The sequence below is a fragment of the Amphiprion ocellaris genome, chromosome 15 (genome assembly GCF_022539595.1).
Source record: "Amphiprion ocellaris isolate individual 3 ecotype Okinawa chromosome 15, ASM2253959v1, whole genome shotgun sequence".
Lineage (NCBI taxonomy): Eukaryota > Metazoa > Chordata > Actinopteri > Pomacentridae > Amphiprion > Amphiprion ocellaris.
Genome location: NC_072780.1, coordinates 16,686,987 through 16,714,791, shown reverse-complemented (window position 1 = coordinate 16,714,791; position 27,805 = coordinate 16,686,987). Strand labels below are relative to the sequence as shown.

Genomic DNA, 27,805 nt, shown 5'->3' with positions numbered 1-27,805 from the left:
AAGTGTCAAGAAGAAAATTGAATGCATTTTATTCGTAAATCAAAAAGATTTGATTTCTGCCCTTATGAAATATAACAGGAACTTTTCAGTCATAAGGTACAAAATGTGTCCAACATAAACTATCAGAGGTCAGCATTTAAACCAGCAGAGAAGGAGAAATAAGCTTAAGAAACTGAAGACATGTTTTCTATTTATTCATTTCAAAATTGAACTTTGCTTTTCTACAATGGCTAAGCAGTCCATGTTTTTTTTTTTTTTTTTTTTTTTTTAATTTTTAGGAAAAGTAGGCCACTTCTAAATTTCTTAACTTGCAGGTGTAGAAACTATTCTGGACCAACAGTACTGACATTAAAAACATCAAATAACTTTTACATTATTCATCAAACTACATGAAAAAAATGTATGTATTCTGACACTGATGAAAATATAAAGTCACCAGCAGGCAGAAGAGTCAGTCTGGAGTCAGTATTTTATAATCCCCTCAGGAAAGGTTGTAGGTAGATGTAGTTTTAGCTATAGGAAGGCAGGAGTCAGTCTGACACATCTTTGGTCCAGCTTTTCAGATTAGAACTGAAAGTATTCAACTATCTTTATTTAAGATGTCTCCTATCTTGGTGGACATCGAGAAGAGCTCAAGAAATGTCTGAACCTGTCCAAGGGTTCCAGGTGATGGTAACCTGACCTTCCGTGGGATGCAGAATGTTCTCTCCACAAAAACTCTCACAATTAAAAAAAATCTGCCTACTAATGCAAATAGATTATTGGTAAATTATAGAGATGTAAGCATTGCTTTTTACATCACTTGGATGCCTAAGTAACCTTTTACTAACCCATGTACATGAAGCATTTACTATTTTCCGCATGTAGATTTCACATTTAACTACAACTCTGAACAGCAACTGTCTGAAAAACTACAGCATGTCATAATTTGACTGAGAATGTCAGGAAAAAAAATCCCTCATTGCAACTTTCAGTGTTTCTTTGTTGAAAGTAACAATTAACTTGTATTCTGAGGTAAGTGTGGTTTTCCTTCCTGTTAACTGTGCTAACTTAGCACCGTTTCCAGGATTCTAAGACATTTTGATAAATGCAGGCCCAATTGTCACTTTTTTGCTTATTAGCCCTGTGAAACACAAAACCTGCCAGCAGGTTTGAAGGGCATATTGTCATTTTAAAAAAATTCCAGAATTACACCAATTTTCATGGAGAGAAACAGTAAAAACAGAAATAAGTTGGATTTTTAACTTTCTGACAGTCCTTGAACTACCTATTTGTGACTTGCTGTTCCATCTAGTCTAGGCCTAAAATTGAGATATTTCATCAAAATCACTATATTCTACATGTCTCTCTTTTGTTTTGTTTATCTAAATACCAAAAATAAATTGTTTGCAGCAATCAAATTCTGCAAAAATAAAAAAAAAACATCAATAAAAATCCTGCACAGAAGTCCTTATTGACTCAGCTGCAACAGTCATGTGACAAAATTTTTTTTAGACTTTTCAGCTGAACTGGGCTGAACTACAGGTTGTGTTTACACAAAGCAGAGAGGAGAGAAGTATTACAAATGTCAGTATTTGGTATGTAGAGGAAGCAGTTCTTTCCAGTGTTGCTAACACCTGTGGAAACAAAAAATTCTGTCCATGTTATTTCCAAGTTTCTTTCCATTTTTGTTAAATAAATTATCAAAGAAATGTAACTATTGTTTTTTTTTTTTTTTTTTATAACTCATGTCATTATACCTTTGTTATACGACTTAGAAGACATTTCTAAGTTCTACTTCCAGGCATGGTTGTGCTGTTCCCATAGAGGTGTAGGACTTTACAGATTGCCATTTTTTGGTGAGTCAGAATTTGACAGGAGCAAAAAACACCTACAAAGTGCTTGGGGATCAGAACGTTAAAGCTATTTTACTTTGGCCTATGGCAGCTAAAGTAAAGAAAATTGGTAGGATAGCATTCCAGACTTGTCACGTAATGGCAGACTGTTGTATATCTGTCAGATTCTGTAGTTTCTACCTGAAAAGAGAGTTCTTTGTCTTTCTGTATGAAACTGAAGAGCAGCAGAAAAGGGCAATGCGATATTGTCCATTTGTCTGAGATAACGACAGTGCTAACCTTCGACACAAATTCTTCCATAAGGACAAAATATACCTTCTTTCAAATATCTGCATTAGATACATGAGAAAATTAATTTTAAATAAATATTTGTAGAGCATTACAAAACAGGGTTTTTTTTAGATCATAAAGAAAACTAAATGAAAAAACTCTAAAGAGAACTGAGATAACAGATGGAGTTCAGATTCTTACCTTTCCTAGAAACTTTGTTCTTTCTCTACCTGCACTTAAAGGCACCGTGGTGGCAGCTAAACTGCAGCATCTGTAGATGATGCTGTCAGGCAGGACAGAGAATGTAAATAGAGGGGTTAAGTCTGTTGTTTAGCTGTCTTTGTCTTGCTTATTGCCGTTGCAGCTTGTGCGATGGGTGATGCAGAATTTTCGTGGATGGTCTTTAAAATCAAGGCATTCCAGGGCAAAGTTTTGAAACTTCTGTATAAAATTATGAAGTTCATCTGGGAAAAGAGGCAAGAGATTAAGACGAATGTTACATGGAAGTTTTTTTGGGTTTAGAAGGCAACACAACAAAACTTTTAGTCCAAATTTAGGGTGCAATGTGTAGCATTAAAAGATAATTACTTGTTTTGTTTAGAGGCATTAGTATAATTATGATAATTCTCATTACCGATAAAACTGAAAGCCTCCATTTATCTATAAAGTACAATTAGCATTTTGTGTAGCTGGGAAATGAAATCTACTAGATGGTTTAATGTTAAAAGGAAAGACTGCTTTAATGGGACAGTAAACTAGTGCACAAAACAGCTTGGACAGTGTCTAGAAAAGGCACTTAAAAACCTCTTCCGACAGATGGTATTCATCTACTGCAATAAAGCCAGGAAGAAGTCAAATGCAATGGTGACAGCATGCCGTTAATTATCTACAACATGATGTACAATGGCACACTGGATTATCTGACAATTCTGTACAAATTTCAGAATGCTTAAAAACCTAAACGCAGTCTTACCATAAGTGATCCTCCCTGTGTCAGGTCCTCCCAACGCTAAAAACATCACTGTGAGGTCCACTTCCTTCACTCCCAACATTATTTCAAAGATGACTGCCAGATCCTCCTTTAGGATTTCCCCAGTCTCCTCGCTCTCATACATCTGCACAAAGGCATGTACTTTTGTTGGAGTCTTATAATACCACATGAAACCAGAGTGAGTGGTAAAAGTGCTCACCTTGAAGGCCAATTTGAGGGTGTCCATTGGCTTTAAAGGTCGGTGAATGACGGACAGAGCAGTAACATAGTGTCTGATGTCTATCTGTCCAACTCCATGCTGGGAACAAAATAATCTCAATGAGCAAAAGCAGCACAGAAACAAATTGATCTTATATAAACATGTCACTGGCAGCAGAAGTGTCATTATCTGCACTTTGAAAGCATGTACACTCAAGAGACATGCATTTTTTTTTGCATTTTATATTACAGAAATGTTTACATCCTTATGCTCCACTATGAGCATTATGGTAAAATGAAATGCTCACAGTTCAAGTAAGATTGCTAGAAGAAGATTAAATCATTCATATGCATTTTTTTTCTCAGCAAAATACATTAAACTCTACTCAGATCATCTACACCTAGCAGGGTGTCTGTGGTGCATGTATGAAGTCTCTACTGTGTATGTTCTTCATATGAAAAAACATCCTAATTATACAAATCCTCATTAATTTGAACTTGTGAAAGTGTTAAGAAAGAAATTAATGTTCATGCAATAAGCAAGGGTCTTTATGCACTTTAAAAAGCACTCTGCTAAAAACAAGTATTACATTTAGGCATCAAGAAGCTCCAAATTTAATTGAGCAAATTTACACTAATTGACATTTAGAGCACTGCAAAATTTCCAGAAGTGGGAGTTGATCAAGTATTATCAAACCACAAAAAAAAAAAACTAGGATAAAGCTAGGAAACCAGAAGCTGCAATTAACACCTACAGGCTATTGTCGTACCATGTGTCCCTGTTAAAAACTAAACCTGCTTCAAGCTGGAGGGAGAGAGAAACTCAGTCTTGCTCCACTTAAATAATCACACATGAGGCTGAAACATGGAATAAATGACAGCCAAACAACTACACAAACAACAAGCTATTAAATACAGCATGGCACCTCAAATAATAACATGTTAAGATGTCAGAAACCTCTCAATGACACAGAAGAACTTCTTAGATGGAGTTGGAATTTCAAAAAAAATTCTGATAACTGCCAAAGTGTGACAGGAAGTCACACACATTATCAAAACACTTCCGCTGTAATGAATTTCTGCTACATTCCTCTCATACTATTTTCACTGAGACCCCTTCATCCCTAAGAACATTCATTCCATCACAGGTAGAATGTAATTCTTAGTCCTACATGCTGCTATGAAAACTATACCTTCCTAGAGTTGAAATTTGTTAACCACTATCATATTTTCTAGCAAAGTACACCACTGGTCAAAAGTTTTACAAAGCCCCAATTTTTCCAGTTCTTTATTGAAATTCAAGTAGTCCAACGAATAGCTTGAAATGGTACAAAGGTAAGTGGTGAACTGCCAGAGGTTTAAAAAAAAAGGTAAGGTTAGTCAAAACTGAAAAATAATGTACATTTCAGAATTACACAAAAAGGCCTTTTTCAGGGAACAAGAAATGGGTTAACAACTTCAAGCTGTTCTTAAAGCAATGAAGGTTGATCAAGTCTTGAAAGTTGGTGCTACCAAAACCTACAGGTGTCCCAACTTTTCTTGACCAACCCCCTCCATATCCCCGAGAGCATTAATAGTGGTCGTAGTAAGAAGTGTCAGTTTGAACTGTGAAGAGAAGACTTGGAGTTGCAGGTTTAACAGATGGGTTGCAGCAAGAAAGCCATTGCTAAGACGTCAGAATAAGAAAAAGAGGCCTGGGCCATGAAACACCACCAATGGACTACTGGACTGGAAGAAGGTATCATGGACTGCTGATTAAAAAAAAAAAAACTGGAAAAATTGGTGTGTTCTAAAACTTTTGACTGGTAGTGTAGTTTAATGTGTTTATTAAAGCTTCAACAATTAATCAAATATCTGTCAACTATCAAATGACAGCCTTGGAGCTTATTCTATTGCCGTATTTCACTTTAAAACACACATGGATTGATATTGTTTTTAAAACCTTTCTTTGTTAAATTCTGTGCAGTGTACCTTGTATTTCATAGTGTTTACCTGATCAAAGAAGCTGTGGACTTGTTCAAGTATGTCTGTAGCTGGCAGGTTGAGGAACTGGGCGAAGTCCTCCAAACCCAGCCTGTCTCCCTGCAGCTTTCTGGCTCTCTTGGCCTGCTCTTCCAGCGCCAAAGCTGTGGTTCCTGCTCTCAGCCTGTTATGACAGAGTGAAGCAGAGGAAACAATAAAGAAATCACATCATGCATGAATGTGAGTTAGTCAAACTGGAAAACATATCTGTGACATATAGGCTTATAACATTCACTTTTGCTACCCTGTAAAATTCTATACAACTAACCACATATTCATATTCAAGGATGTAAAAGTGTCTCTTATCACTTCAAGGTAAATCTAAATCCTCTCATCCAGGCTTACAATGGTCTGTTACTTTAACCTGGTAAATGGAACTGACTCAGTTTTGTTGTATTACTGCACGATGTAGCTTTGCAATAGTAAGTAGTGGTAGTTACAGGGATTTACTCAATTGTACAGTTTGTATAGGTGCTGTACTTTCCATTGCACATTCAAATTAATAATACAACATGTAATAAACACTATGATATATAACTAAAGTGATGTACTCTATCCTGGCCATTGAGCACTTTATGCTACAGTGCTAAGTAAATGTTGGATGTGTTTTACTCACGTTGCTCTTTTACTTAAATCAACAGTGCAGAACATTTGTCTTCTTCCTCCAGCAGTCAAAGTAATTAGACAAACACTGCCATTAAGTGCTCATAATGTTTGTCCTTGCTGGTGATTGTTTTCTAGACTGTGGTCCTTCCTCTGAGTGCTGAGTTTCTTTTACATCTGGAGCAGTAGAAGCTTGTTGTGGATGCTTCCATTTTTTTTCCACCACACTCTTCGCTACACTTGCTTCCCTCTTCAGCTCTGGCAAACCAATCCTTTCTGACTTCTGTAAAACACGTCGCTACTGGTGCACCAGTCTGAGAATCAAGCCACAGATACCGCTTCTAAAATTCCATTATATTGTGAAATGCAGAAAGATTTACCTGGCACTGATGGGCTTAATCAGCAATGTGTGTGAACTTGTTTGGTTTGAATGTGCAGTTTACATACATGTATAAGTCTCCCTCTCAACTTTCAAATACTCTGTGATCTAATAGTTGTGGGAAACGAAGCGGGGCACTTCATTAAAATAAGTAGAATGAAATTTGTGTGTCGGGTTTTGTTTTTTTTTCTGCAATTCAAACTTTTTTAGTCACTACAATAAACCACAAAATATGAATAAAATAATCAACATAGGGAGTTATTTTTAGGCAGCTGGTGAAATAAAAAAAACATTCTGCATAAAATGTTCAAATTAAAAAATAAAATAAGTATTGAACAGTGATAGCTTGCAATGCAGTTTTTCAGTGCATTCATACAGATGATGAAGGGATACAGAACCCCAATTCAATATGACTAAAGAATACGTCACATCAGAGATGTTGTAAGGGAGGGATTTGTCACTGATACAAGCTGGTGTTGTGCATTCATGCACATGCACTGTAGAATTACAACCTATTAAAACAATGTTTGTTAAAGCTTGTTTTGGGACAAAGTCACCAAACATTATAAGCTGGTTTTAGCAGATTTGAGGAGTAACTCTATACATGCAGTGCTGATGTCCTGATGACCAATGGTACTGCAGATTTGGCTCTCCACTCATTCATTTCAAAAGGAACCTGGTCTTTAGTGGTGAGGTGGTGAGATTGGCCTGTTGGGCTTGTGCTCAGGATACGATCATTTTTATTACACTATGACAGTGTCCACTATACATTTAGGACTAACACAAAACATTTTATTGAGATACATGCTCCCACCATGTATCTACTTTAAAAAGAAGGCAATTTATCATTCCTATTAGTGCTCATGAGAAAAGAAAACATGCAGACAGCTGACTTTATACAAACGCTAAAAAACAAACTACTCCTTTTTAACACTTACGTCTTTTCCAGTTAACCGAAAGGTTGTGTGATATGCTTACAAATGCAATAAAATGCAAACACATGTCTTAATGTGTCAGCGTATCGACTGGTATCTAACCAGAAGACGAATATCTGTGTAATTTTTTTAAAAAAACTTTCAGTCTTGAGGGGAACAGACCTGCCTGTGTGTGTTTCTGCTCTGCCACCAATAGGTGTCAGTGTTTATACACCTCCACTGCCCCTTGAGCTTAAATCACACTCACTCACCACCCAGTTCAACCAGTCAGTCCAGTCTCACTCCACTCACCCTAAGCTGCGCATCAGCTGGTTGAACTCCAGCAAGCAGCTGTAGTCATAAATACGCAGTGGGCCCTGTGACAGGCTGATCTCACGGTCATCAAAGGACAGGTCTGTGAGTGGCAGCTCCAACGCTCTTTGGAGACAGAGGCAACAATTTATGAGGGCCTAAATTTATATCTGTGAGTTAAAGGCACCCAAAGCAAGCGTGATCCGATTTGAGCCACTTGTGCAAATATGCAAACGCATACACACTTACTTGGCCATGAGCTTCCTGACATTATTGGCAAACAGGGCAGGGTTCTTCTTCTCCTCCTCTGATGGAGTGTAAATAGGTAAGTACTAAGGAGGGACAGAAAGAGAGAATGTCAATGTTGTCCTGCCCTGAAACTGTGTCTGATCCACAGAATAATAAATACAGAATTACATGTTATATTCATTACACTAGATGACTGTCCCATTTTTGTTGTTTTGTTTTTCACAACTTGGAAAAAAGATTGAAGATAACACTAAATATGTAATTTACAAACTTACAGATTCCTAAATGACTCACCTCAATCTCCATAGAATTATGAGGTTGGCACAAAGTCAGCCATAAGATCTTAAAGCTGGAAAACAACAGAGTTTGCTTAGTGTGAAAATGGCAAAACGGGAACAGAAAGAGAAAAATAATATGATGAATTCAAACAAGACTGAACAGATGGTCCTGGAGATCATGTAGGTTCCCCTACAGCACTTTACTACGTTCCTTTCTAATGGAAAACAGGTCACTGGTGTTTAAACCACATACTTAGCAGAGGGCCGAGGAAGCTGCGTGTGTGTGTGTGTGTGTGTGTGTGTGTGTGTGTGTGTGTGTGTGTGTGTGTGTGTGTGTGTGTGTGTGTGTGTGTGTGTGTTGTGTATGGAAGAGTGTAGGTGTGTGTGAGAGAAAGACACTCACGCTCCAGGACCTTGCCACGTCCATGTAACAGTATCCTGTGGAAAGGACGAGGAAAGAGGAAATCACTTTGAACAAGCAAAGAAACACCAGCCAATTTTACAAAACTCTACTAACTCCCTGAAACTACTGTTTATTTTTCTCAGTTGTGTGTTTCTAAAGAAGAAATCACTTTAATATATTAATCATTACTGCTGATTAATGCTTGAATGCTGAGATGTGTACTGATTATGCTGAAATACATAAACCAGCATTGCAGGCAACATTTCCACAGTTCTAATTTTATATCACTGTGAATGGCATTGTATTATCTTTTATTTACAGTTACTTTGCTTGAATGTTTGATCTTTTCCATGCAGTAAAATGTTCATTTCATTTCATCTGCTAAAAGAAGTTTCTCTGTGAACACCATACATCTAAGTTTAATGCATGTTTTTTTGAGCATGATTTGGTGACTTCCAAACCAATCCGATCAGAGTCTAATATGCAATGTAATGTACTGTAATGTCTTTAAAGTAGAAGACACATAACAAAGATTAATGATAAGTTTTCACATCAATTTGCGCTTAGAACTGCATCATTGTGCCAAGATAATGAAACACTCAATATGCTGATGAGAAGGGGGGTCTATGGCCATGAAGCAGAGACTAAACAGCAGATTTAACAATGGAAGAGTTTCCCAGACCAAAGATGACGCATCATCACAGGAGCACCAATGGCATAGTCATTGTTTTCTTTGACATTCACATTCAGTTGTGCAGTTATTTCATCTCTCATTGTCAGACTGTCAACACAGAGTTTATGTGTCTAAAGGCAAAAATTTGACACAAGTGGCCTGAGCTGTGATGCAATGGCAACTGGGTGCTCCAAAATAACAATGTGCCTGCTCACATCATGTTTAAAACACATATGTATTTTGGAAACAACAACACAAGTGTTACTCCCAACCTGGTCTTCTTACCAGACTCAGCTCCCTGTGACTTTTTTGCAATAAAGAAATTCAAGTAACGGGACTGCTGTTCTGACAGAGTGGAGTAAATCCATCAGCATTGCAGAGGGTGGACTTAATGTCAAAGTTAAATCAGAAACAGCTTTTGCTTTTAACAGGTACAGTCTGAACTTTTTTCATAATACCTCATTCGGTTCTACGTTAATCCGAACTAATAGTGGTAAAATTGCCTATTAAATTGAGATAACATTACATTTAAAAACAGGCCTGTGGTATTCTTAGCTTCTTTCATGAGCACTGGTGTTGTTGAGCCAGGACAGCCAAATGTGCTTTGATTTGTCTGAGTGTTTATTTCCATTTCCAGTTAAAGAAGGTCACCATAGCTAAATGAACAGATGGAAAGAGGCGGAATGGAAACAAACCTGCTGTTGCAGAAATAAGGAGTCTGGATGGGAAAACACAAACTAAAGGCAACTGACCCTGTTAGTGCAGTTTGTTTATACTTCCTTTGCCACACTGAGCTGCCTTGTAGTGCCACGTTGTCACTAAAGTAGGCAAAGTGATCAAAACGGGAGAAACTGTGACAAAAGCTTTCTAGGGAAACAGACAAGAAAAACTAGGTAATAAGAAGTGCATAATTTATGAGAGAGTGAGAAGAGGTGCTGAGAGAGAGACATGACACCTGTGTGTATATGTGTGTGCATGACGAGTGTGAGAGAAGATGGAGGGGATGAAATATCATCCCACTAGAACATGAAGTCATTCAACACAAGAGAAACACACACTAATGCAAAGAAAAGAAACCATTACATCACAAGTGTGTCAGTATGTATGGGTGTGTGTACAAAGTGTATGTATAGGTGTAGTCCAGCTGAACTTGAGCTACGTACAAGTTTGCAGGTAGGGAGCAGGCATCAAAAACGGTAACAAGAAAGTAGAACTGGAAGGGAAGGGCAGGATGCAGGGTATTTACCAGTTTGTTTGGGTAGCGCAGTATCACTGGCTGCACTGGGAGTCCTGGGATGAAAGCACCTGAGAAAGACAAGAGAAGAGGGAGGTAGAGAGAGAATAATAGTAGAGGATAAAGTATAAGGAATAGTATTTCCACTAATCATGTGGACAAATAAAGTCAATCAAACTATGAAATTAGCTGTATTTGATAAATGCTTTGTATCAGTTCCACAATATATACGTACTTAGCAAAAACTGCATTATTAATACATCACTGTACATTCTCCCAGCAGATCTTTACTGATTTGAACATAGCAGAGTGTACCGGTTGAGATGAATGACAAGCTCACAACCTCTGAATAACCTCTAGCACTGGCAGACAGCCTTTCTATTGAGACTCTACAATGTCATGTTGATGACAGGTTAGCTGATAAAAGCTAGCGACAGCATTTATCCCTGAACAAAGACCTACTGAAGCTATTGTGTAACCTTCAAATATATTAGAATGGGGAAAGAATATTACACAGGAGAATAAGACTTACACCTTAAGTTTTTTGTTAATATTGCTAATGTGTTAGCCGCTTATTTAGACATGCAAAGACACATTAGCCATTAGCATTCATTTGGAGTCAGGATTGGGCACACTTGATAAGGTCAGAGCACAATTTGTGGGGGAAACTTGTTGCTTTTTGGCAGCAACATGCTTCAGTATGATTACCAGCTAGTTACTAACTTGCTGGAGTCAGTGGAAACGGGGTTGACAAGTGGACTGAACCAAAACAGTAAACTTGCGAATCAAGTTGAAAGACACTTGAACACTCCATAGGGCTGAAGTGAAGTGTAGAAATGGGAATGAAATCAGTGAGGTTTTGTCACCAAGAATAATTATTTTGAACCATGGAGACCCCAACCTCGAATCCACAGGACCCAAAGGTCCTGCTGCCAACACCCAATGCCAGACACCTCTGGAAGTCCTGTGTCCATGCACCAGCAGGTCAAAGCTGTTCTGGCAGCACATGGAGAACCTACACAATACTAGGCAGGCAAGTTAAATGTTGTGTCTGATAAGTGTGAAACTATTAGATAGTGAAGCTTTACCTGATGTAGGACTTTGAGCTTTGAGATGAAAAATATTCTTAAATGAATATATTTTTTTCAGTGTTTCCGAAAAACAAAATATACAGTACAATATCTGACTATACAACCAACTGCAAAAGTAAGATGAGAAAACCTGGTACCAGAAGGCTACTTTTAAAATGTCCAGCTTAAATATTTGTAAATGTATATAATTAGCAGGTCCTTAAGGCTGGTTTCAACAACGCTTTAACATGATACCTATGAAGGTCGGGGTTTGAGAAGTTCCCACACCAGAGGGGAACTTAATGAATCAAACTCCTGTGATGAAAAACGAACTAAGACAGTAACTCTGAGCAGCTGTAATCAACATAGAACCTCCATCAATAAACAGACGACTGAATGACCTTTGATTGAAGTTATATTGTTCAAGCTTCTAATGACACTACAAGAGAACATGAAGAGACACAAAACTGATAAAAGTGACGACTACCTACTCCCTTTGAATAATAATGACTATAGTAAGAGGACAGACGGAGAAAAGGGTGAAGATGAAAGCGACAACCCTATTAAAAGCCTGTTTGAAATGAGAAAAGAACTGGAGGTATCTCAGTGTGTTCACGCACAGGTGGCAAAAGCACATTAACACAGACACACACAGTTCCTCTGTTGTGCTGGGAGCCAGTGATGAGATGTAACTAGAGGAGACACATCCAGAGAGGAGTACTAACACACAGCAGACAGATCAAACTGGACAAGCACACACATGCACACACACACACACACACACACACACACACACACACACACGCACACACACGCACATACAACCAAAGCAGGACAGAGTGTGACCAACAGGGCTTACTGGGAATGACAGAATTACTGACTGGAAGAAAGGGGATTAAACAGAGCAGGCAGCGAACAATGGCTGACAACATAGCACACACACACGGGATGTGAGCAGAACAACAAGCTCTCAAAGGGATGGGTGCAACAGTTTTCTGCCCAGTTTCTGTGTCCTGAAGCAAGACACTGCACCTCCAAAGCTGCTGGGCCAACAAAAATTTATTTGTTCTGACATCTACACCTGGAGTTGGCAGCTATGCAGTCAACTCCATGTATAAATAATCATTCACAAGTTCAGGCACACTAAATGAAATGAATACTGAACTGTGTGATCACACTGAGCCTCTTTATTAACAGACACACCCACCCATACAAAGAACCACAATGAATTACTGAGCAACTCAATTCTAAGCTTTGGTTTGCACAGTTATTGCATCAGAAAATGTGGAGGACAGAGGAGAGAGAGCAGAAATCTTATGTTATCACATCAACAACTGCAGCCATAGAACTAAAAAGATCTTGGTTTGGATGTCTGGATATATCCTCCTACAGACTGTATGTTTATTCAGTACTACAGTTTATATACAGGGATTACTTTGATTTATTCTGCTACTTGCCTCTGCTAGATTACTAAAAAATATTACGGTTGTCAGGCTGCTGTGTTCTTTTGTGTTGTTGTTATGGCTGTGTTTAGATAAGCCTGTTAGTGTGAGCGCGAGGCTGCGTGTGTCATTATTTTGGCACCTTTATATAGGGGGTTACAAGTTGAAAAGTTTGTGAATCCCAGCTTTCAAAACCCTGATTTTGAAAGCAGCCCATGAAAATAGGAATGACAGCATCATCAGCGACTTTAACAGTGTTCATGTTTATTCAGAAAATGAAATATTGTGTGTTCAACATCTGAATTATTTTTAAAAAGTTGGCTTTTTTTTAAAATCACATATGACTCAAGCCTTATACAGTTGTATGGTCACAACTATTATTATTCTACAATATAATTAGGTCATCAGACCAACTCTACCAGTGGTCAGTCATAAATTCCTTCAGATACAGACTTGATTCTGTAGAACATTTATAGCTGTTTTTGCTGCTCCCTCACATCCATTCTCTTATTTCACTTTTATCAGTATTAAACATAGCGGCCGTGATTCTGGATAAAGACTGTTGGTATTTAGTTAGTTACAATATTTAGGTAGTTTCCTCCTGCCATATGCATGAGCATGAATGTATATAAAAGATGGATGTAGAGACCACGATGTCATGCACGGGTTTGTAGACTATTGCTCTGAAAGACTTGAGTTTGAAATTTGGCTTTTGCCATCTTGCTCCTTTAAAACCAGATGCTCGGATCTGGCTTAGAACTCGAGGACACCACATACACCAGTATGATAGTGATCTGTCAAACACAACATAGTTCCATCCTAAAACATAGCCTGCTTTCTTTCTTGTTATACTGTAAATGGGAATATAATTTTTAAAAAATGAACAACATATTGTATTAAAGGAGACATGAAACTCGGGACTAAGATCATAAACCTATTAGGAAAATGTTTCCTGAAGTAACAAATCACAAGGTAATAGTGTTGTTTTTTTCATGGACTTCTATACAATAAGACTTATTTTTCAAACCAGAGAAGTCACCCCCTGTTAGCTGTAAGAAAGAATGTAGGTTTTGCATCTTTTATATACAGTCAAAATTACTTTCTTTGCATTTCATTTACAGAGCAAGTGCTGTAAATGGACAGAAAACCAAGAGGAGATATTCACATAATTTGGCTAAAAGTATACTGGATTAGAATCTCTCTCTAAGTGAGATCTCTAAGTGTTGGAGCAGCAGTCATTGGGCAACGTGTTTTTCTATTGAACAGTTACTCTTGTCAGTTGAGATTCTGTGCGCCTCCTTGCTGTCTTTCCTAAATGAAGCCTGATGGATCAGGGATGTCCTATATTTGGTAAATGCAGTCCTTGTGTCTCTTCTGTGAAATGTCACTAATTTTCTAGGAACTTGGTCATAAACCAAACCATTTCAAAAATTTTTCATTTTGACCTGATGGTGGTAAAATAAAATCAATGGATCGCCAAAGGCTTGGAGGTATCAAATGTGATCCACAACTATATGAGCTATCACTGTTAAGCATCTATAAAAATAAGCAAAGAAAACAAGACTAAAGAAAAAATAGGTCCCAAACTGTTTTCGAATGTTATTTGATTTAAAGTTGAAATAAATAAATTCTAAAGGAATGTATCTATGTATGTGTTCAATAAGATTTGACTGCAACAGGGTTATTCTGAATTTAAGGGAAAACACACAAAACCAGACTACTTTCCATCTGGTTTTCTGATCCAGCTAAAGCAGGAGGAGGACAGAGCACATACCAGCCTTGAATAAGATGAGACCAGACCTGTTGGTGCACGTCCCCTCTGAGAATATCATGATCTGGAACAGACAAATACACATTAAGGCACACACACACACACACACAAACAAATGCGTTTGACTTCCAGTCCCTGTTTTAGCCTGGCCTTCACCCGAGTGTGTCACTCACTGTACCCACGCTATCACCTTTCAATGGTAATGTGATGCGATGTAAGGCTGCTTCTGTGTGTGTGTGTGTGTGTGTGTGTGTGTGTGTCTTTTTATGTGCACATTCAAATACTTTACCTGAGGCCACTTCCCTCCAGACTGAGCTCTCCGCTTGATCTCCTCTACAGTTTTTCTCCTTGAGTGTTGGTCTGACCGAAACACAAACACTGGCCTGATGTAGCTGATCAAAGCTGTGAGGGCGATGATGAAGAGACAGATTTTGGATGTAGGCCAAAACAAGAGAGGAAAAAAATAAATGTGAGTTTTCAACAAGAAAATAATTAAAGTTATTAATTGCTCTTGTGCACATTAAGGTCCTAAGAACTTATCTAAGGTCTTAAGAATTTCATCAGGGTAATTGTGTTCAGGTGCTGTCAGACTTCTTTTTTGTTTTTAAATAGATGCAACCAGATCTGAAATCAATGAATTTAAACTCATTGTTTGAATATACTTAATATAGAACAGTAATTAAGAAATTCAGTATAAAAAATGGAAATTATGTAGATCTAAGAAAGGTTTAGCTGACAAAAACTTAACTTATATGCAACACTTTGCATTGTGCATATGCTGTATGTTATTACGGGATGTAACTTGGGAGTTTTTTGAGGGTTTTTTGGTAAATGTGTATCACTCACTGCCCCAGACTGGAATGCTTGCGCTCTCCAGTTTGGCGACTATGGAGCACATGGTCATGGTTACTGGGATGGCATCAAAGTAAGTAGAATGTGGTGCCGCGGTGAGGATGGGAGCTTCAGAGGGTGCCGCTCGCTCCCCTTTCACCTTGATCCAATGGAAACCTCCACAAAACCACATGGCTCGCATGATCACTCGTAGACACAGGTCCACAAGCCTGGTAAAGAACACACACACTATTGCAAATGTCTGTACAATTCACATGTCTTGGGTTTTAAGATGTTGACTGGCCAACCTGTTCATTTTTAGCAAAACTTACAACTCAGCTTTATACGCCCTTCGGTGCATATTTCTGTGTACTTTAAAGTTAGGTCAGTAGGCTACCAAAAACGTAGTTTACTGGAGGTTTTGATTTCTGCAGAATGCCATCAGCAAGTGCAGCTCAAACAACAGGTCAGCTGCAACTTGTGAAACACAAAAAAACACCTCAAAAGTCATGTAAAGAGATACATCGAGTATGAATCGATGATCAGGGATCAGTGATAGAAGTCTGCTCGAAGTCCAAAGTCAGAATGCAAAAAGTGTCACATTTGTAGCAAATGGAGAAAACAGCTCAGACTTATCCAAGCAGCTCAAGGACACACATCCAGATCTGCACACATATTCAAGCTGAGACAGTCTCAGTTGTTACTTCATATTTACAGAATGTCATCGCAATGTTAACATTCACAAATGTTACAGCTTGTGAAATGCGACACCTCCATCTGCTGTAGCAATGTTAGACGGATGTTCACAAACGCTAACACAAGCCTGTTTAGTCTAATGTAGCAAAAGCTCATAATGTGAGCTGGGTGCTGCTGATAATGTTAGTTGGTTACCATTATTGTTCAGTTTGTCAATATAAAGCAGTGTGTGCATGTGTGTGTATGTTAACATTCTGTGTGCAGCTGCCTCTGTGGTCATTCTACAACATCAGCATGAGCAGGACGTTGAGCAGGAGAGACCGACACACACACAGCGAACTACAATCAAAACCTTTTAGAAGCTCAGTACTGTTTTACAATATTTGAAGTCCACATTCCACAGGTTCTTGCAATGTCAATAACTTCTTATGTATTTACATAGACTGCATCTACACTACCATTCAAAATTTGGAGTCGCTTAGAAATTACCTTATTTTTGAAAGAAAAGCAGTTCAATGAAGAAAACATTAAATTAATCAGAAATACAGTCTAGACATTGTTAATGTGGTAAATGACTATTCTAGCTGGAAACGGCTGATTTTTAATGGAATATCTACATAGGGGTACAGAGGAACATTTCCAGCAACCATCACTCCTGTGTTCTAATGCTACATTGTGTTAGCTAATGGTGTTGAAAGGCTAATTAATTATTACAAAACCCTTGTGCAATTATGTTAGCACATGAATTAAAGTGTGAGTTTTCATGGAAAACGTGAAATTGCCTGGGTGACCCCAAACTTTTGAACAGTAGTGTATATGTATATTTATTAGCCTGTTTATTATCTGAATTCTTTTTTCATATATCAGACAGCAGATCACTGCAGTTTAAATGACATGTCACCGTTGAAGAACTATTTCTTTTGCATTCTTTTTCAAAATATTGCTATAATAATGGTAATAACCCATTAACAACTAAAAGTCTCTGTCAAAGATTTTTTTTCACATGAAAGAGCTGATGTTGAAATACATTAATTTAATGGCTTATTTTGCTGTGGCATCAAAACTGGAATTGAGAACCATAGAATTTCAGTGGTACTTGTACTGGCTATCACATACATCTCCAATGGCTAAAAATATATCAGCAGACTTAGAAATCATTTTCAACACACAGACTGTTCAATATACTGTTATGTACAAAATATTAAAATTTTCACATATTTCTGTGCAATCCTATATCTTAGTTGCACATACATTTTCCATTGCACACACAAACATTCACCAACACACCTCCTCCACCACGACTGTGGCTCGATGACAAACTCAGAGCGGCCCAGGGAGGCTGCGAAGGCGAAGGGCCATGCCAGCAGCATGAGGAAAGACACGAGCAGCAGTCGCACTGGAAAAACTGTAACCGACATCAGCGCTATCTGGAGAGAAAGAAAACATACAGAGAGATATGTGCAGTTTACATTGTTAGAATACCACCGCATTTGCACAACCTATTATTCACTGTAACATTCCTGTGGCTTTTTAGCCAACTGTCAAACAATAATTATTCAAAGTCTTTAACATAGTCCACATTCTTATACAGTGTGTAAAGGGCAAGATGCTTTTGTGGAAGCTCACTTATTTGTGGTATGAAATGACAGAAACAGCATTTTAAAAGCACTTGATTTAGCTATTTGGTTATTTTTATTCTGATCAGTACTAACATTTGTGGTAAAGAAGACTCTGGATCTGATTCAAAAATTGCAATTAAGTGTTGTGCCGACCACAAAATAGAGAAATAAATACTAGCAATTCTACATGCAGACTGAGTAGGACAATGTGTTGTTCTTCTCTTCTGTTTTAAGGCAGCTGGGATCAAGAAAGTGTGCTTTATTTCTGCAGTTTATGATGTTGTGATGTCACCGGTCAATGGTGAGGTCAAGAACAGCATGCATACCAGGATCTTTATCAAAGTCCCTCTCCAGTCAGTGATTTAACCCTTCAAAAAGCCATCTCTGTGTATCAAAATTACACATTTAGGAGCGTCCACCATAGAAATAAACTTTTCCTGCACTAAAATGGCTTGGATGTACCTCTACACCTTTGTCTCATCTGGAGTGTGCAGATCTGTGAAGTCCCAACCTCTCTCTCCACCTGCCCCTCCGCTACTCACTGCAGCTCAAGCACACCGGCTCACCCGTGACTCTGCTCGAACACAGCGGAACTACTATGCCACAAAATGGCAGGTTGTAATATTGCAGTAATTCAGCCACACATGTTCAAACCAGGAACTGATTTTGAAGAAAAAGAAAGAAGATCTGGTGGCTTAGGTTTTAACATATGAATCTGTGCTTTAGAGACACTATTGCAGGTGAAAAATGTTCAGCCATGGCATTGACTGTGCTTTTCACTGATGATGTGTAGTCCTGTGTAGTTCACACCCTGTTTACGCAGCTGAGAAATATGCCTGTACATTCTACAGGGTCAAGAGGAGGAAACTCACATTCCATCTGTGCCTTCAGTGAGGAACAAACATCCATTTATCAATCACACTAGCAGTCCTGGTGTAATCGCACTTTCCTGTTTAGGAAGCCTTGGAACTTGCAGGCTTTCATCAACAAAAAATAGCTTCACATTATCAATACTGGTTACCTTAGGTTGGTAGAAGTTGGGGTAACATAACCTGTACGTGCATTGATAAAATAAATACACAGGAGGGGGAAATAATCCTTAATAACTACTCTTATTTTCATATAGGGCCTGTCTTTATTATCATGATTCCAAAAATGACCTTGGCATGGAGATGCTTGAGTGTAAACCAATGTCTGGGTATTCTTTAGTAAATCACACACATCATTCTACTAATGTCAGTGATACATTTAAATGTTTGTGGGATGTGTGTGAGGCTGGATTTTTTTATTGAATCTAAGTCATTTTAATACTTTTGATACAACCATACTAAAAGTGTACTGGATGAAAATCACATATTTTAACATTGACTGAAACACTGAGTTTCATTCATGACAAAGTAGCTACAGGAAGCTCAACCTTTGTACTGTACTAAACTGTCTCTTCTAAGGTAATCAAATTAACTGTGGTGTTCTGTGAAAACTTTCTGTGCTGTGTGAAGCAGGAAATCAGACTACAGTTAAAATTACTGACTTCTTTACTCGAGCAATGTGACTGTGCTTAGTTGCACTGTAGAATGATACAACACTTGCTCTTCTGTTGGATTTCTGACAAAGTAGCTTCTCAACATAGTATTAACCAACAGCTGCTCTTACCATGGTAACCAGGTGAGTTGGCAAATTAAGCTATACTGAAATACTTTTATATACTTTTAACATGTATGGCTGAATTACTACATTACAACTTGCCATCATGTAGCATAGATTAATTTTACAGTGTTTGAGCAGAATCACAGGTGAGCTGGTGTGCTCAAAGTGCCATGAATTGGGAGGAGTGGGTGGAGAGAGACGCAGGGACGATGTAGATCAGAATATTTTAGAGAAAGCAACAGTCTAGAGTTACACCAAGTTATTATAGAGGGGGGAAAATGAAAAACTTTGATACTCAAAGATAATTTTTTAGGGTTTAAAACAATGACTGATAAGGTATTTTAATATATTTATGAACATTCTCAGATTAGCTTTTCCTCTGTCACTTTTAGAGGAAATTTCTGTTCTTTTTCAGGGGTTCACTTAAATAAAAGTATTAATTGTTATACATTAATTCAAAACATCCCATGGACTATTCCAAAGCTTGTCTCTTTTTGATTTGAAATCCAGTTGCTTTGGCTTTTACCATTTCATTTTATGTCACGGCAAGGATTTTTTTTAACAAGTGTTTCCATTTACCAAGAGTTTTGTTTATTTTCTGTGCATGCACCAGTACAACAGTGAAATTAAAGTACTATACATTAAAGGAAGATCAGACCCTTCCTGTGTGAACACACAGCACAACTCCTGGTACAGGCTCTCATAATATCACGCATCGACTGCTGCAGCTCCTTACTGGCAGACCTCCCTGCATGCATGGTCAAACCTCTGCAGATGACCCAGAATGCAGCAGCACGTCTGGTTTTGAACCAGCCAAAAACAGCACATCACCCCGCTGTTCAGATTGCTTCACTGACTTCCAGGTGCTGCCCGCATAAAATTCAAATCCCTGATGCTTGTATTGAAAACTACACTGAAAACAGCTCCCTCCTACCTGAACTCTCTCATTCAGGTCTACACTCCCTCCCACTCACTATGCTCAGCCAACAAAAGACGCCTGATACAACCACCACAACAGGACCAGTCGATACCTAGACTCTTCTCCTCTGTGGTTCTCCAGTGGTGGAACGAGTTACCAAACTCTGTTCGAGTCCCTCTCAGTCTTTAAAAAGATAAACATAAGATAGACTTTATTGATCCTTAAAAGGAAATTATTTGTAACAGCAGCATGTTAACATACACAACCGAGACAACAGAGAAGGAGGCGTGAGGGAGGTGGGACTGAGCTGATGGAGGTCACCATAGCTGGTGGGGGAGGGAAGAGGGGCAAGCTTGAGAGGATGAAGGTAGAAGTATGGGTTGAAGGAGGAGGGTGGGAGGAGATGGTCGACCTGGTCTCTCCAGTCTCAGCGTGTGCAGTAGGAGGAATGTAAACAACAACGGCAATGATCACAAGACTACAAATCCAGCTCTTCACTGAACACCTTTGCACTTGACAGACTGCAAAAAAAAAAAAAAATCCTAAAATCCTACTACATCTGCACTGCCTGTAGACACCACAATCCTATTTTCACACTTGAACTTGTTTTATGGCACTTATCTAGGTTGTTTTCTCTTGACTAGATCCTTGCTTGTGTTGGATCTACTCTCAGATGTACATCGCTTTGGATAAAGGTGTCTGCTAAATGAAACTGCAGAATTGTAGAAATGCAAATACTTCTTAGGACTTTAGTAAAAGGATACGGCAGGTCAACTGGTTTAGTCAACAGATGTGTTCAAAATGAATGGGTGTGCAGACAGTTTGGCACTATCATATGTATTTCACCTTTGTGTAACAGTCATATTTTACTATTTTACTTTACTGTATTAGTAGAAAGGTAGGAACTAAGATAAAGCAACTCTGCAAACACTGTGTGAGTTCAACCTCTGGTCATGCGCTTTGGGTTTTGTCAATGAAAAAAGGTTTACTGCAGACAGAGGCCATAGAACAGACGAAAAGGCATCTGACTGACCTGTCATGCCTTCTCCCTAAATGTATAATGAGAGAGTGTGTGGATGTACTAACCACGGTTTTCTCCAAGTTTTTTAAGGGCTTATGTACTGCATTTAGAGGGGGCGGGTTAGTAATTTCACACTGTCTCTTTCAGCTTATCATCTGTGACAGCTGAATTTTCTCTTGCATGTATTGGGCTTATTTGATCCTTGACAGTAAAACACTATACTGGAGTCTTGACAATGTCCTGCAGGTTAAACAGGGACGATCCAACACATTTAGAGGTGATGAATGCTGAAAGATGAAGTGTAAATGGAGCAAAAACACTTAATAGTCTTTAGCCTACAAATGAGAATTGAATACTGCCATACAAACAGTATCTGATCATGTAATTGTCTAGTCACCCAATGCATGATAACATCCATTTTTATCAATATGGCATCCTTTCTCTACAGAGCGGTGGACAACATCAACTCTCAGAACAGTGTCTGGGTTCATTCGGCTTAGGCGCTGCATGAAAACGTTTAGACGCTGCGTTTAAGTCTTACCATGACCCCGACAACAGGGTCACAAAGTCACGGCCTCCGGCATAAATTCAGACTCTGTGACATTTTAAGCTCCGTCCTACTGCTTGTCGGACTTCTGTTCCATCTCTTCATCCCGTACTTTCATTGCGCTCCCTCATTCCCCTCTAATCAAGCTGCCGGCCAGCCTTACAGTAATTTCCAATCCCGAAAGAATTCCTCTCCTCAACTATCCATCCATCAATCAGTCTCTCACTCTCCATGTTTATTCACTCGGCTGCACCTTCATTTATCACGCTGCTCTCCCTACAACTGTGTTCCACCTACTTTGCATTGATGTGCTTTTTGTCACCACCCTGGGGAGTCATATCTAACCTCCTCCCCCCTTTTCCTATCCCATCTATCCTTTCTTCCTATCTGGAGGAGCCCAGGTGCACACTTCGGGGCTGTATTAATAAATAAACAGCAATGGGGGTGATTTATGATGCACTAACGCCTCTCCCTGACTGTCCACCCCCCGTGGCTGTGCATCATCATCAGAGCTTAACAAATCCATCTGGGAGGATCTGCTGACATTTTCTCAGGAGGTGGCATAAGAATGAGCAGGGGCGGGGCAAAGGGGAGCAATTTCCAGTGTTTTATGAGAGCAGTCACTGATCTACAGCTGAGGATTTGAAACTTGCAATAAAAATGTGCTTCAGCAGTATTTAGCTCACTTGAAATACGCAGTGCTAAAAAAAGTTTTTCTTTTTCTCTGAGTGTAATAATTTGTTACTGTACTTCATCTATTTCAGTAACAAAACCAAACATAGCATGAAGTCCCATCTCTAAAGTGTCCTCTAATGTGCAAGATTGGGAAAAACATAACACGTGAACATTGTTTTTTTGTTTTTTTTAATGAGGACTACAGTCAATGTTGACATTGTGTTCAGCGAGTCTGTGAAAAGGTTTCTGAGGCCTGAGGAAATCTGAGAAAACACTAATAACGTCATCATGGTCATCTTCACTCGTGCCTAAAGCTTTGAAGACGTCATCAGAAAGTGTGTTACAAACTTAGTGTATGGAAAGATGTACAAGAATCATTTACAAGACTGTGAAGATCTAGCTAAAGGTGTTAATGAGTTGCATGATGGGAATTACTGAATGGAGTGTTTTTGAAGATTCTCTAGAGACTAAAAGTCACAATAACTCAGCATCGGCAGCTGAACTTTATGTTGAACTCCTAACCTGCCCCGGAGCATGTTATGTTCTAGCTAACAGATCAACTTGTATTAAAGAACTGCCTATTGATCATTCAGTTCTCTTGGAAAATAGTTTTCAGGGCAGCAAGATTTACTGAACATTTCATCATTCTAAAGGCATTTGTACAGCAATACAATGCTAAAACAGAAGCTGATTCAAGCACTAAAGCCCTGTAGCCCACTTGTTGACCTCATAAGACTTGCAGTAATGATTTGTTCTTCACACAAAACCATTTAACATTGCAAAAGTTGCCGCTGAAAGAATAAGACTAAAACTGCGTAACTGAGACCGTGAGTTTACTGAATTTAATCTCTCCACTAAACATCGTTTTTATTACTTGATACATTATTCATTAAATGCCTTTTTTGTGAGAAGCTTAAAGGGACAACATCTGTAATTTTGCTATACAACAAAACTGAACCTTGAACAAAAAAAATTTCCACCTAAGCAACTTATACACAATGAGACAGCAATATTGATAAGCCTATTAATTATGCATTCAAGCAGTCTGCAGTTTTTTTTCTCTCTCCACCTTGCTTTGGCTGCAGCAGCTGTGTTGCTTTAAGGCTGTATTAATTTTTTACTCCTTATATTGGTTCAGGATTAACAAAAAATATTTTAAAAAGACAAAGTACACAAACTCTGTATTATTGTCTTGCCTCCAGTGCCACAGTCATGTACTGCAACTGGAGAGAATTTTGCTTTAATCAACTGAACCACTTGTGTGTGATGCAGAGGTGAAATCAGAAAAAGTGTGAAGGAATAAAGCAATGGCTCTGCTGTCGACTTCTGTTGCTTACTGTAAATGGATAAAACCAGCAAACATTATTTAATCAGAGGGGCAGATTTAGCAACTCCTGAGGCCATTGTGTGTTGTATTTAATATTGAAGAGATTCTAAGAAGCCATGATGGTCCGACTGTCTCCTGACACATATATAAACACACAAACCGCCTGGTTGTACATATGGCAACAATAAAGCTGTCAGGGGCCATTAAGACATGGAGACACTCAACCCATCTTACAGCTGAGGACTTGCACTTTCTAAACACACACATAAACGCTGTATGTGTCAGTTAGCTGCACTGTAACTCAAGCACAGACATACAAGGGCAAAACACGCAAAGCCAAACATGAACACAAAGACACACAAAGGGACGAATGTCTAGCTGAGTGGCAGCATGAGATGAAGCAGTGTTATGGAGCCATGAAAAAGCTTATATGAAATACTTTACCAATATAACACTATTGTTTCTTTCTTATATTGTTGGGATAATACAAGGAATTCCACCAATTTACACAGGAACGATGGTGTCATCATTACAGTTATTTTCTATGTCAGTTTAGACTTCAAATGCATAATCGACAGGCTGGGGTCATTTGGTTTTAAAGATGTAGGCATTTACCAAGCAGGTAGGCTCATAAATGGCACTAGTAAGTTGTAGTGTCAAAAAGGAACTTCCCTAGAAAAAAAAAAGAAACACTAAGCTAGAAGGGCTCTAACCTTTCTACAGGTCACAGAGGACAATGCCACTGTGTATGGTGTACCATATATCTGTTTAGACTCCACAAATGTCCTGTTTGTAGGCTCTCAAATGCGTAAACTGGTGGTTTTCTTGGTCCTAAATAGATGTAGCTCAAATATTTTGAACTGCTACTTGCACAAAACAATATATTTGCTGATTACTTTTGACTCGGGTGTACTGCGATGGACATTTTTCAGTGTCACTAACAATTACCTGAAAAAACAATCAGCTTATTAATGTCAGTCGACAGTCCTAATCAATCAAAATCATTAAAAACAAAAATCATTTTAATGTTATTTTTCCAACACACCATGTTCCATAGCACTGCCATATTACATCCATCTCCCCTGGGTAATGTGACCCAGTATAATTTAACTGCTCTATACCCTGTAGTGAAGGCTAATTGCTCTTGGCTAATTGTTTTTAACGAGCCAAGAGGAGTGTGCCCTGATTTCCACCAGGGGGTCCAGGAAGCACTCAATCTGTCAAACTACTTGTTAGACTTAGGCTCCATGTCAGGCAGAGGGTAAAGTCAGGGAGTGGGAACTGAGTCTACCACATGAAAACAAAGGCAGCAGTACCTGTTATGGTCCTATATTGTTAGAGTCATATCTGATATTGAATCTTAGAAAGCTCTATAACCAGTCCCCCGATATCGCGGCTGTGTCGAATATCACAGGTATTTTGTCAGCGAGGTGGAGATTTGGCAGCCACGTTTGTGTGATATTCAATGTTCAGCAATGGGTGACTCAGCTGGAATAACTGCTCCTGTCAGTCTGTTTTACTAGCTGACTTTGTTGCTCTACAGTCCTGCAGATTGTGTTTAGAAAGTTAGAAAAGAAATTCCAGAAAGACCAGTGGCAAGGGGGAGAAATGTACTTCTGCATCACACAATTGTCTTTCTATAATAAACACACTGAGTCAAAAGAAGAAATAAACTATACCTTCAAATATATGCATGCCATGCATATTTGTTTGTGGTTTGTTTTTGTTCAGGCACAGCTAATGTTTGTTTACATGAGTGCGTGCAACTGAGTAGACACGAGCAGCAAGTGGAAAAACACACCTCAGAGTCACACGAAGCAGGCAGCAGGAGGTGTGAACCAAACTCAGACGCACACATGGTCCAGTTTACATTCAGTGACTGCTGCTGTCATCTGACTCGACACAACTGTTTACAATTTACTGCAACTCCAATGGAAAAACTGTACTAATAAGGCCATTCCTCCAAAAGTGCTGGGGGAAAAAAAACAGTGTAGCTACAGCATTAAGCAAACCAAAATGAAGTTGCTAGGTCTAAAATCATGCTTTACTGTAGTGAAAGTATGCAAAAAAGTATGGGTTTTACCACTTATCTCAGTGGAATTGTTAATTGTTGGGAAGCAGTGGTGCTAGTGTTAAAACCAACTTCCTGAACGTCATGTTTATGTGTTTTGCTCTGGATGAAAGCAGGCATTCTGGGCCCTGAGGCTAAAGGGAGAAAGACAAACCTGTTGATGTAGAGCAGAGCGTCTCATTATAGCACTGCAAACAATACAGAAAGCACATCCCTGACAAGGTCCAGGGCTTTCTTTAGAAACGTCTTTATTCATTTGACAGTGAATGAACCCATCAATGCAAATTAGTTCCCAATTTGCATGTAGCAAGATAAAATTACTTTTTCGGTTGGTCAAGCAGGGCACATTATATAGTAATGTGTGTTCAGCACATTGACATGCTGTCAGCATAATCTAAGCATGAGAATCTGTTGATCCATTGCTTGATTGATGACGAAGTATTTCAGCCATACTGCCCTCCTCAAGCAGTCCATTGATTTTAGGTGTTGATTTAGGGATGTAGCCACAGCTGCCCAAGGGTAGCAGAACCAGCAGAGTATTGCACTATTTAGAAGGTGGTTTTATATGCTTTCACTGTAGGAGACATCATAATAGGGCTGCAATATTATTATTTCATAGTCGATTAATCTGTTGATTACTTTCTGGATAACGTTATTAGCTGTCTGGTCTATGAAATGTAAGAAAACTGTGAACAGGAAAGAAAGAAAAGTCAATGTTTTGCAAAATTACATCTTTAAATGTTTTGTTTAGTCCACAACCCAAAGATAATTAGTCATAGAGAAGCAAACAAAAGAGTAAATAATAAAAGTGTGAGAAAGTAGAATCAGAGAATGTTGACTTTTTTGCTTTAAAAAAAAACTCAAGTTGATTCTAAAAATATTCAACAATTATTAAATTGGTTGATCAATTAATAGATTTATCATTGCAGTCCTACATTCTAAACCTTAACTTTTACCTAATCGAAACAATTAGTCACTTTGGATTCTAATGAGGATTACTACGTACAAAACAAACATGTTTAGCTGTCAACTTGCTTAGCCTTTTGCTAACAACCAAGTCTAAACACTCCGAGTGTGTGTGTATGTGTGTGTGTGTGTGAGAGAGAGAAACAACCAGAAACAGAGAAGTATAGGCTGACTGAGGTAGGAGGAAGTCATGTTCAAGTTGTGGTGCTGCTTCGCTCAATATAGGCTAATCAGGACTACTTTACTGACCTCATGGTTCATGTTCTTTTTACTGTTTCTGTCCTTTGAGGATCACTTAAGGTGCGCTGTTATCAAGTGACACAACCAGGAAACTCTGTGAAATCATCTTTACACTGTCACAACACCACATCACTCCTGATGCTGATGAAGAATGTTTCAATGCTTTTTTTTAAAATGACGTTGGTTTGACATTATGTCACAAAAGCGCGAAGGTGCCCAAAAAAACAGGATGTCATTAAAGTGTCTGTCAACCCAAACAAGGTAGGTGAAGTTTAAATGTAGTCAGCTGACTTCACAAACACTGACAGAACACGTGGAAGTAACTTTAAACGACAAATAACGACGTTACACTACAAAAAAAAAGTCATTTATCATGTGTTGACTGTTACCTTTAATTTCTCGCTGTCGGTGAGTTTCAGCTGGTGGACGAAAGGGTTTTTACCAACTCTCGACGAATGACTGGCGGTCGTCTTCATTGCTGACAGTCTGACAGCTGAACAATTAAATAGAAGTGGTGTTTAAAACGTCCTGTACCGCTGACTGTTTTGTTCCACGCCGCTGAGAAGCTCCCCTCCTCCGGCTCCAGCAGACTGATGCTGTCC

At 38.7% G+C, this 27,805-nt stretch overlaps 1 protein-coding gene across 1 annotated transcript; it reads right to left on the bottom strand.

The window, feature by feature from the left end:
- Positions 1-13: 13 nt before the first annotated feature.
- lpcat1 (lysophosphatidylcholine acyltransferase 1) lies at positions 14-27,805 on the bottom strand. The gene is made up of 14 exons (XM_023272241.3): positions 27,593-27,805; positions 17,459-17,598; positions 15,491-15,705; positions 14,934-15,046; positions 14,648-14,708; positions 10,374-10,432; positions 8,455-8,489; positions 8,068-8,122; positions 7,774-7,856; positions 7,525-7,650; positions 5,287-5,440; positions 3,296-3,394; positions 3,079-3,220; positions 14-2,569 (listed from the first exon to the last, which is right to left on the bottom strand). The coding sequence occupies exons 1-14, from the start codon at positions 27,677-27,679 to the stop codon at positions 2,436-2,438; spliced, it is 1,503 nt and encodes a 500-aa protein (XP_023128009.2). The 5' UTR covers positions 27,680-27,805; the 3' UTR covers positions 14-2,435.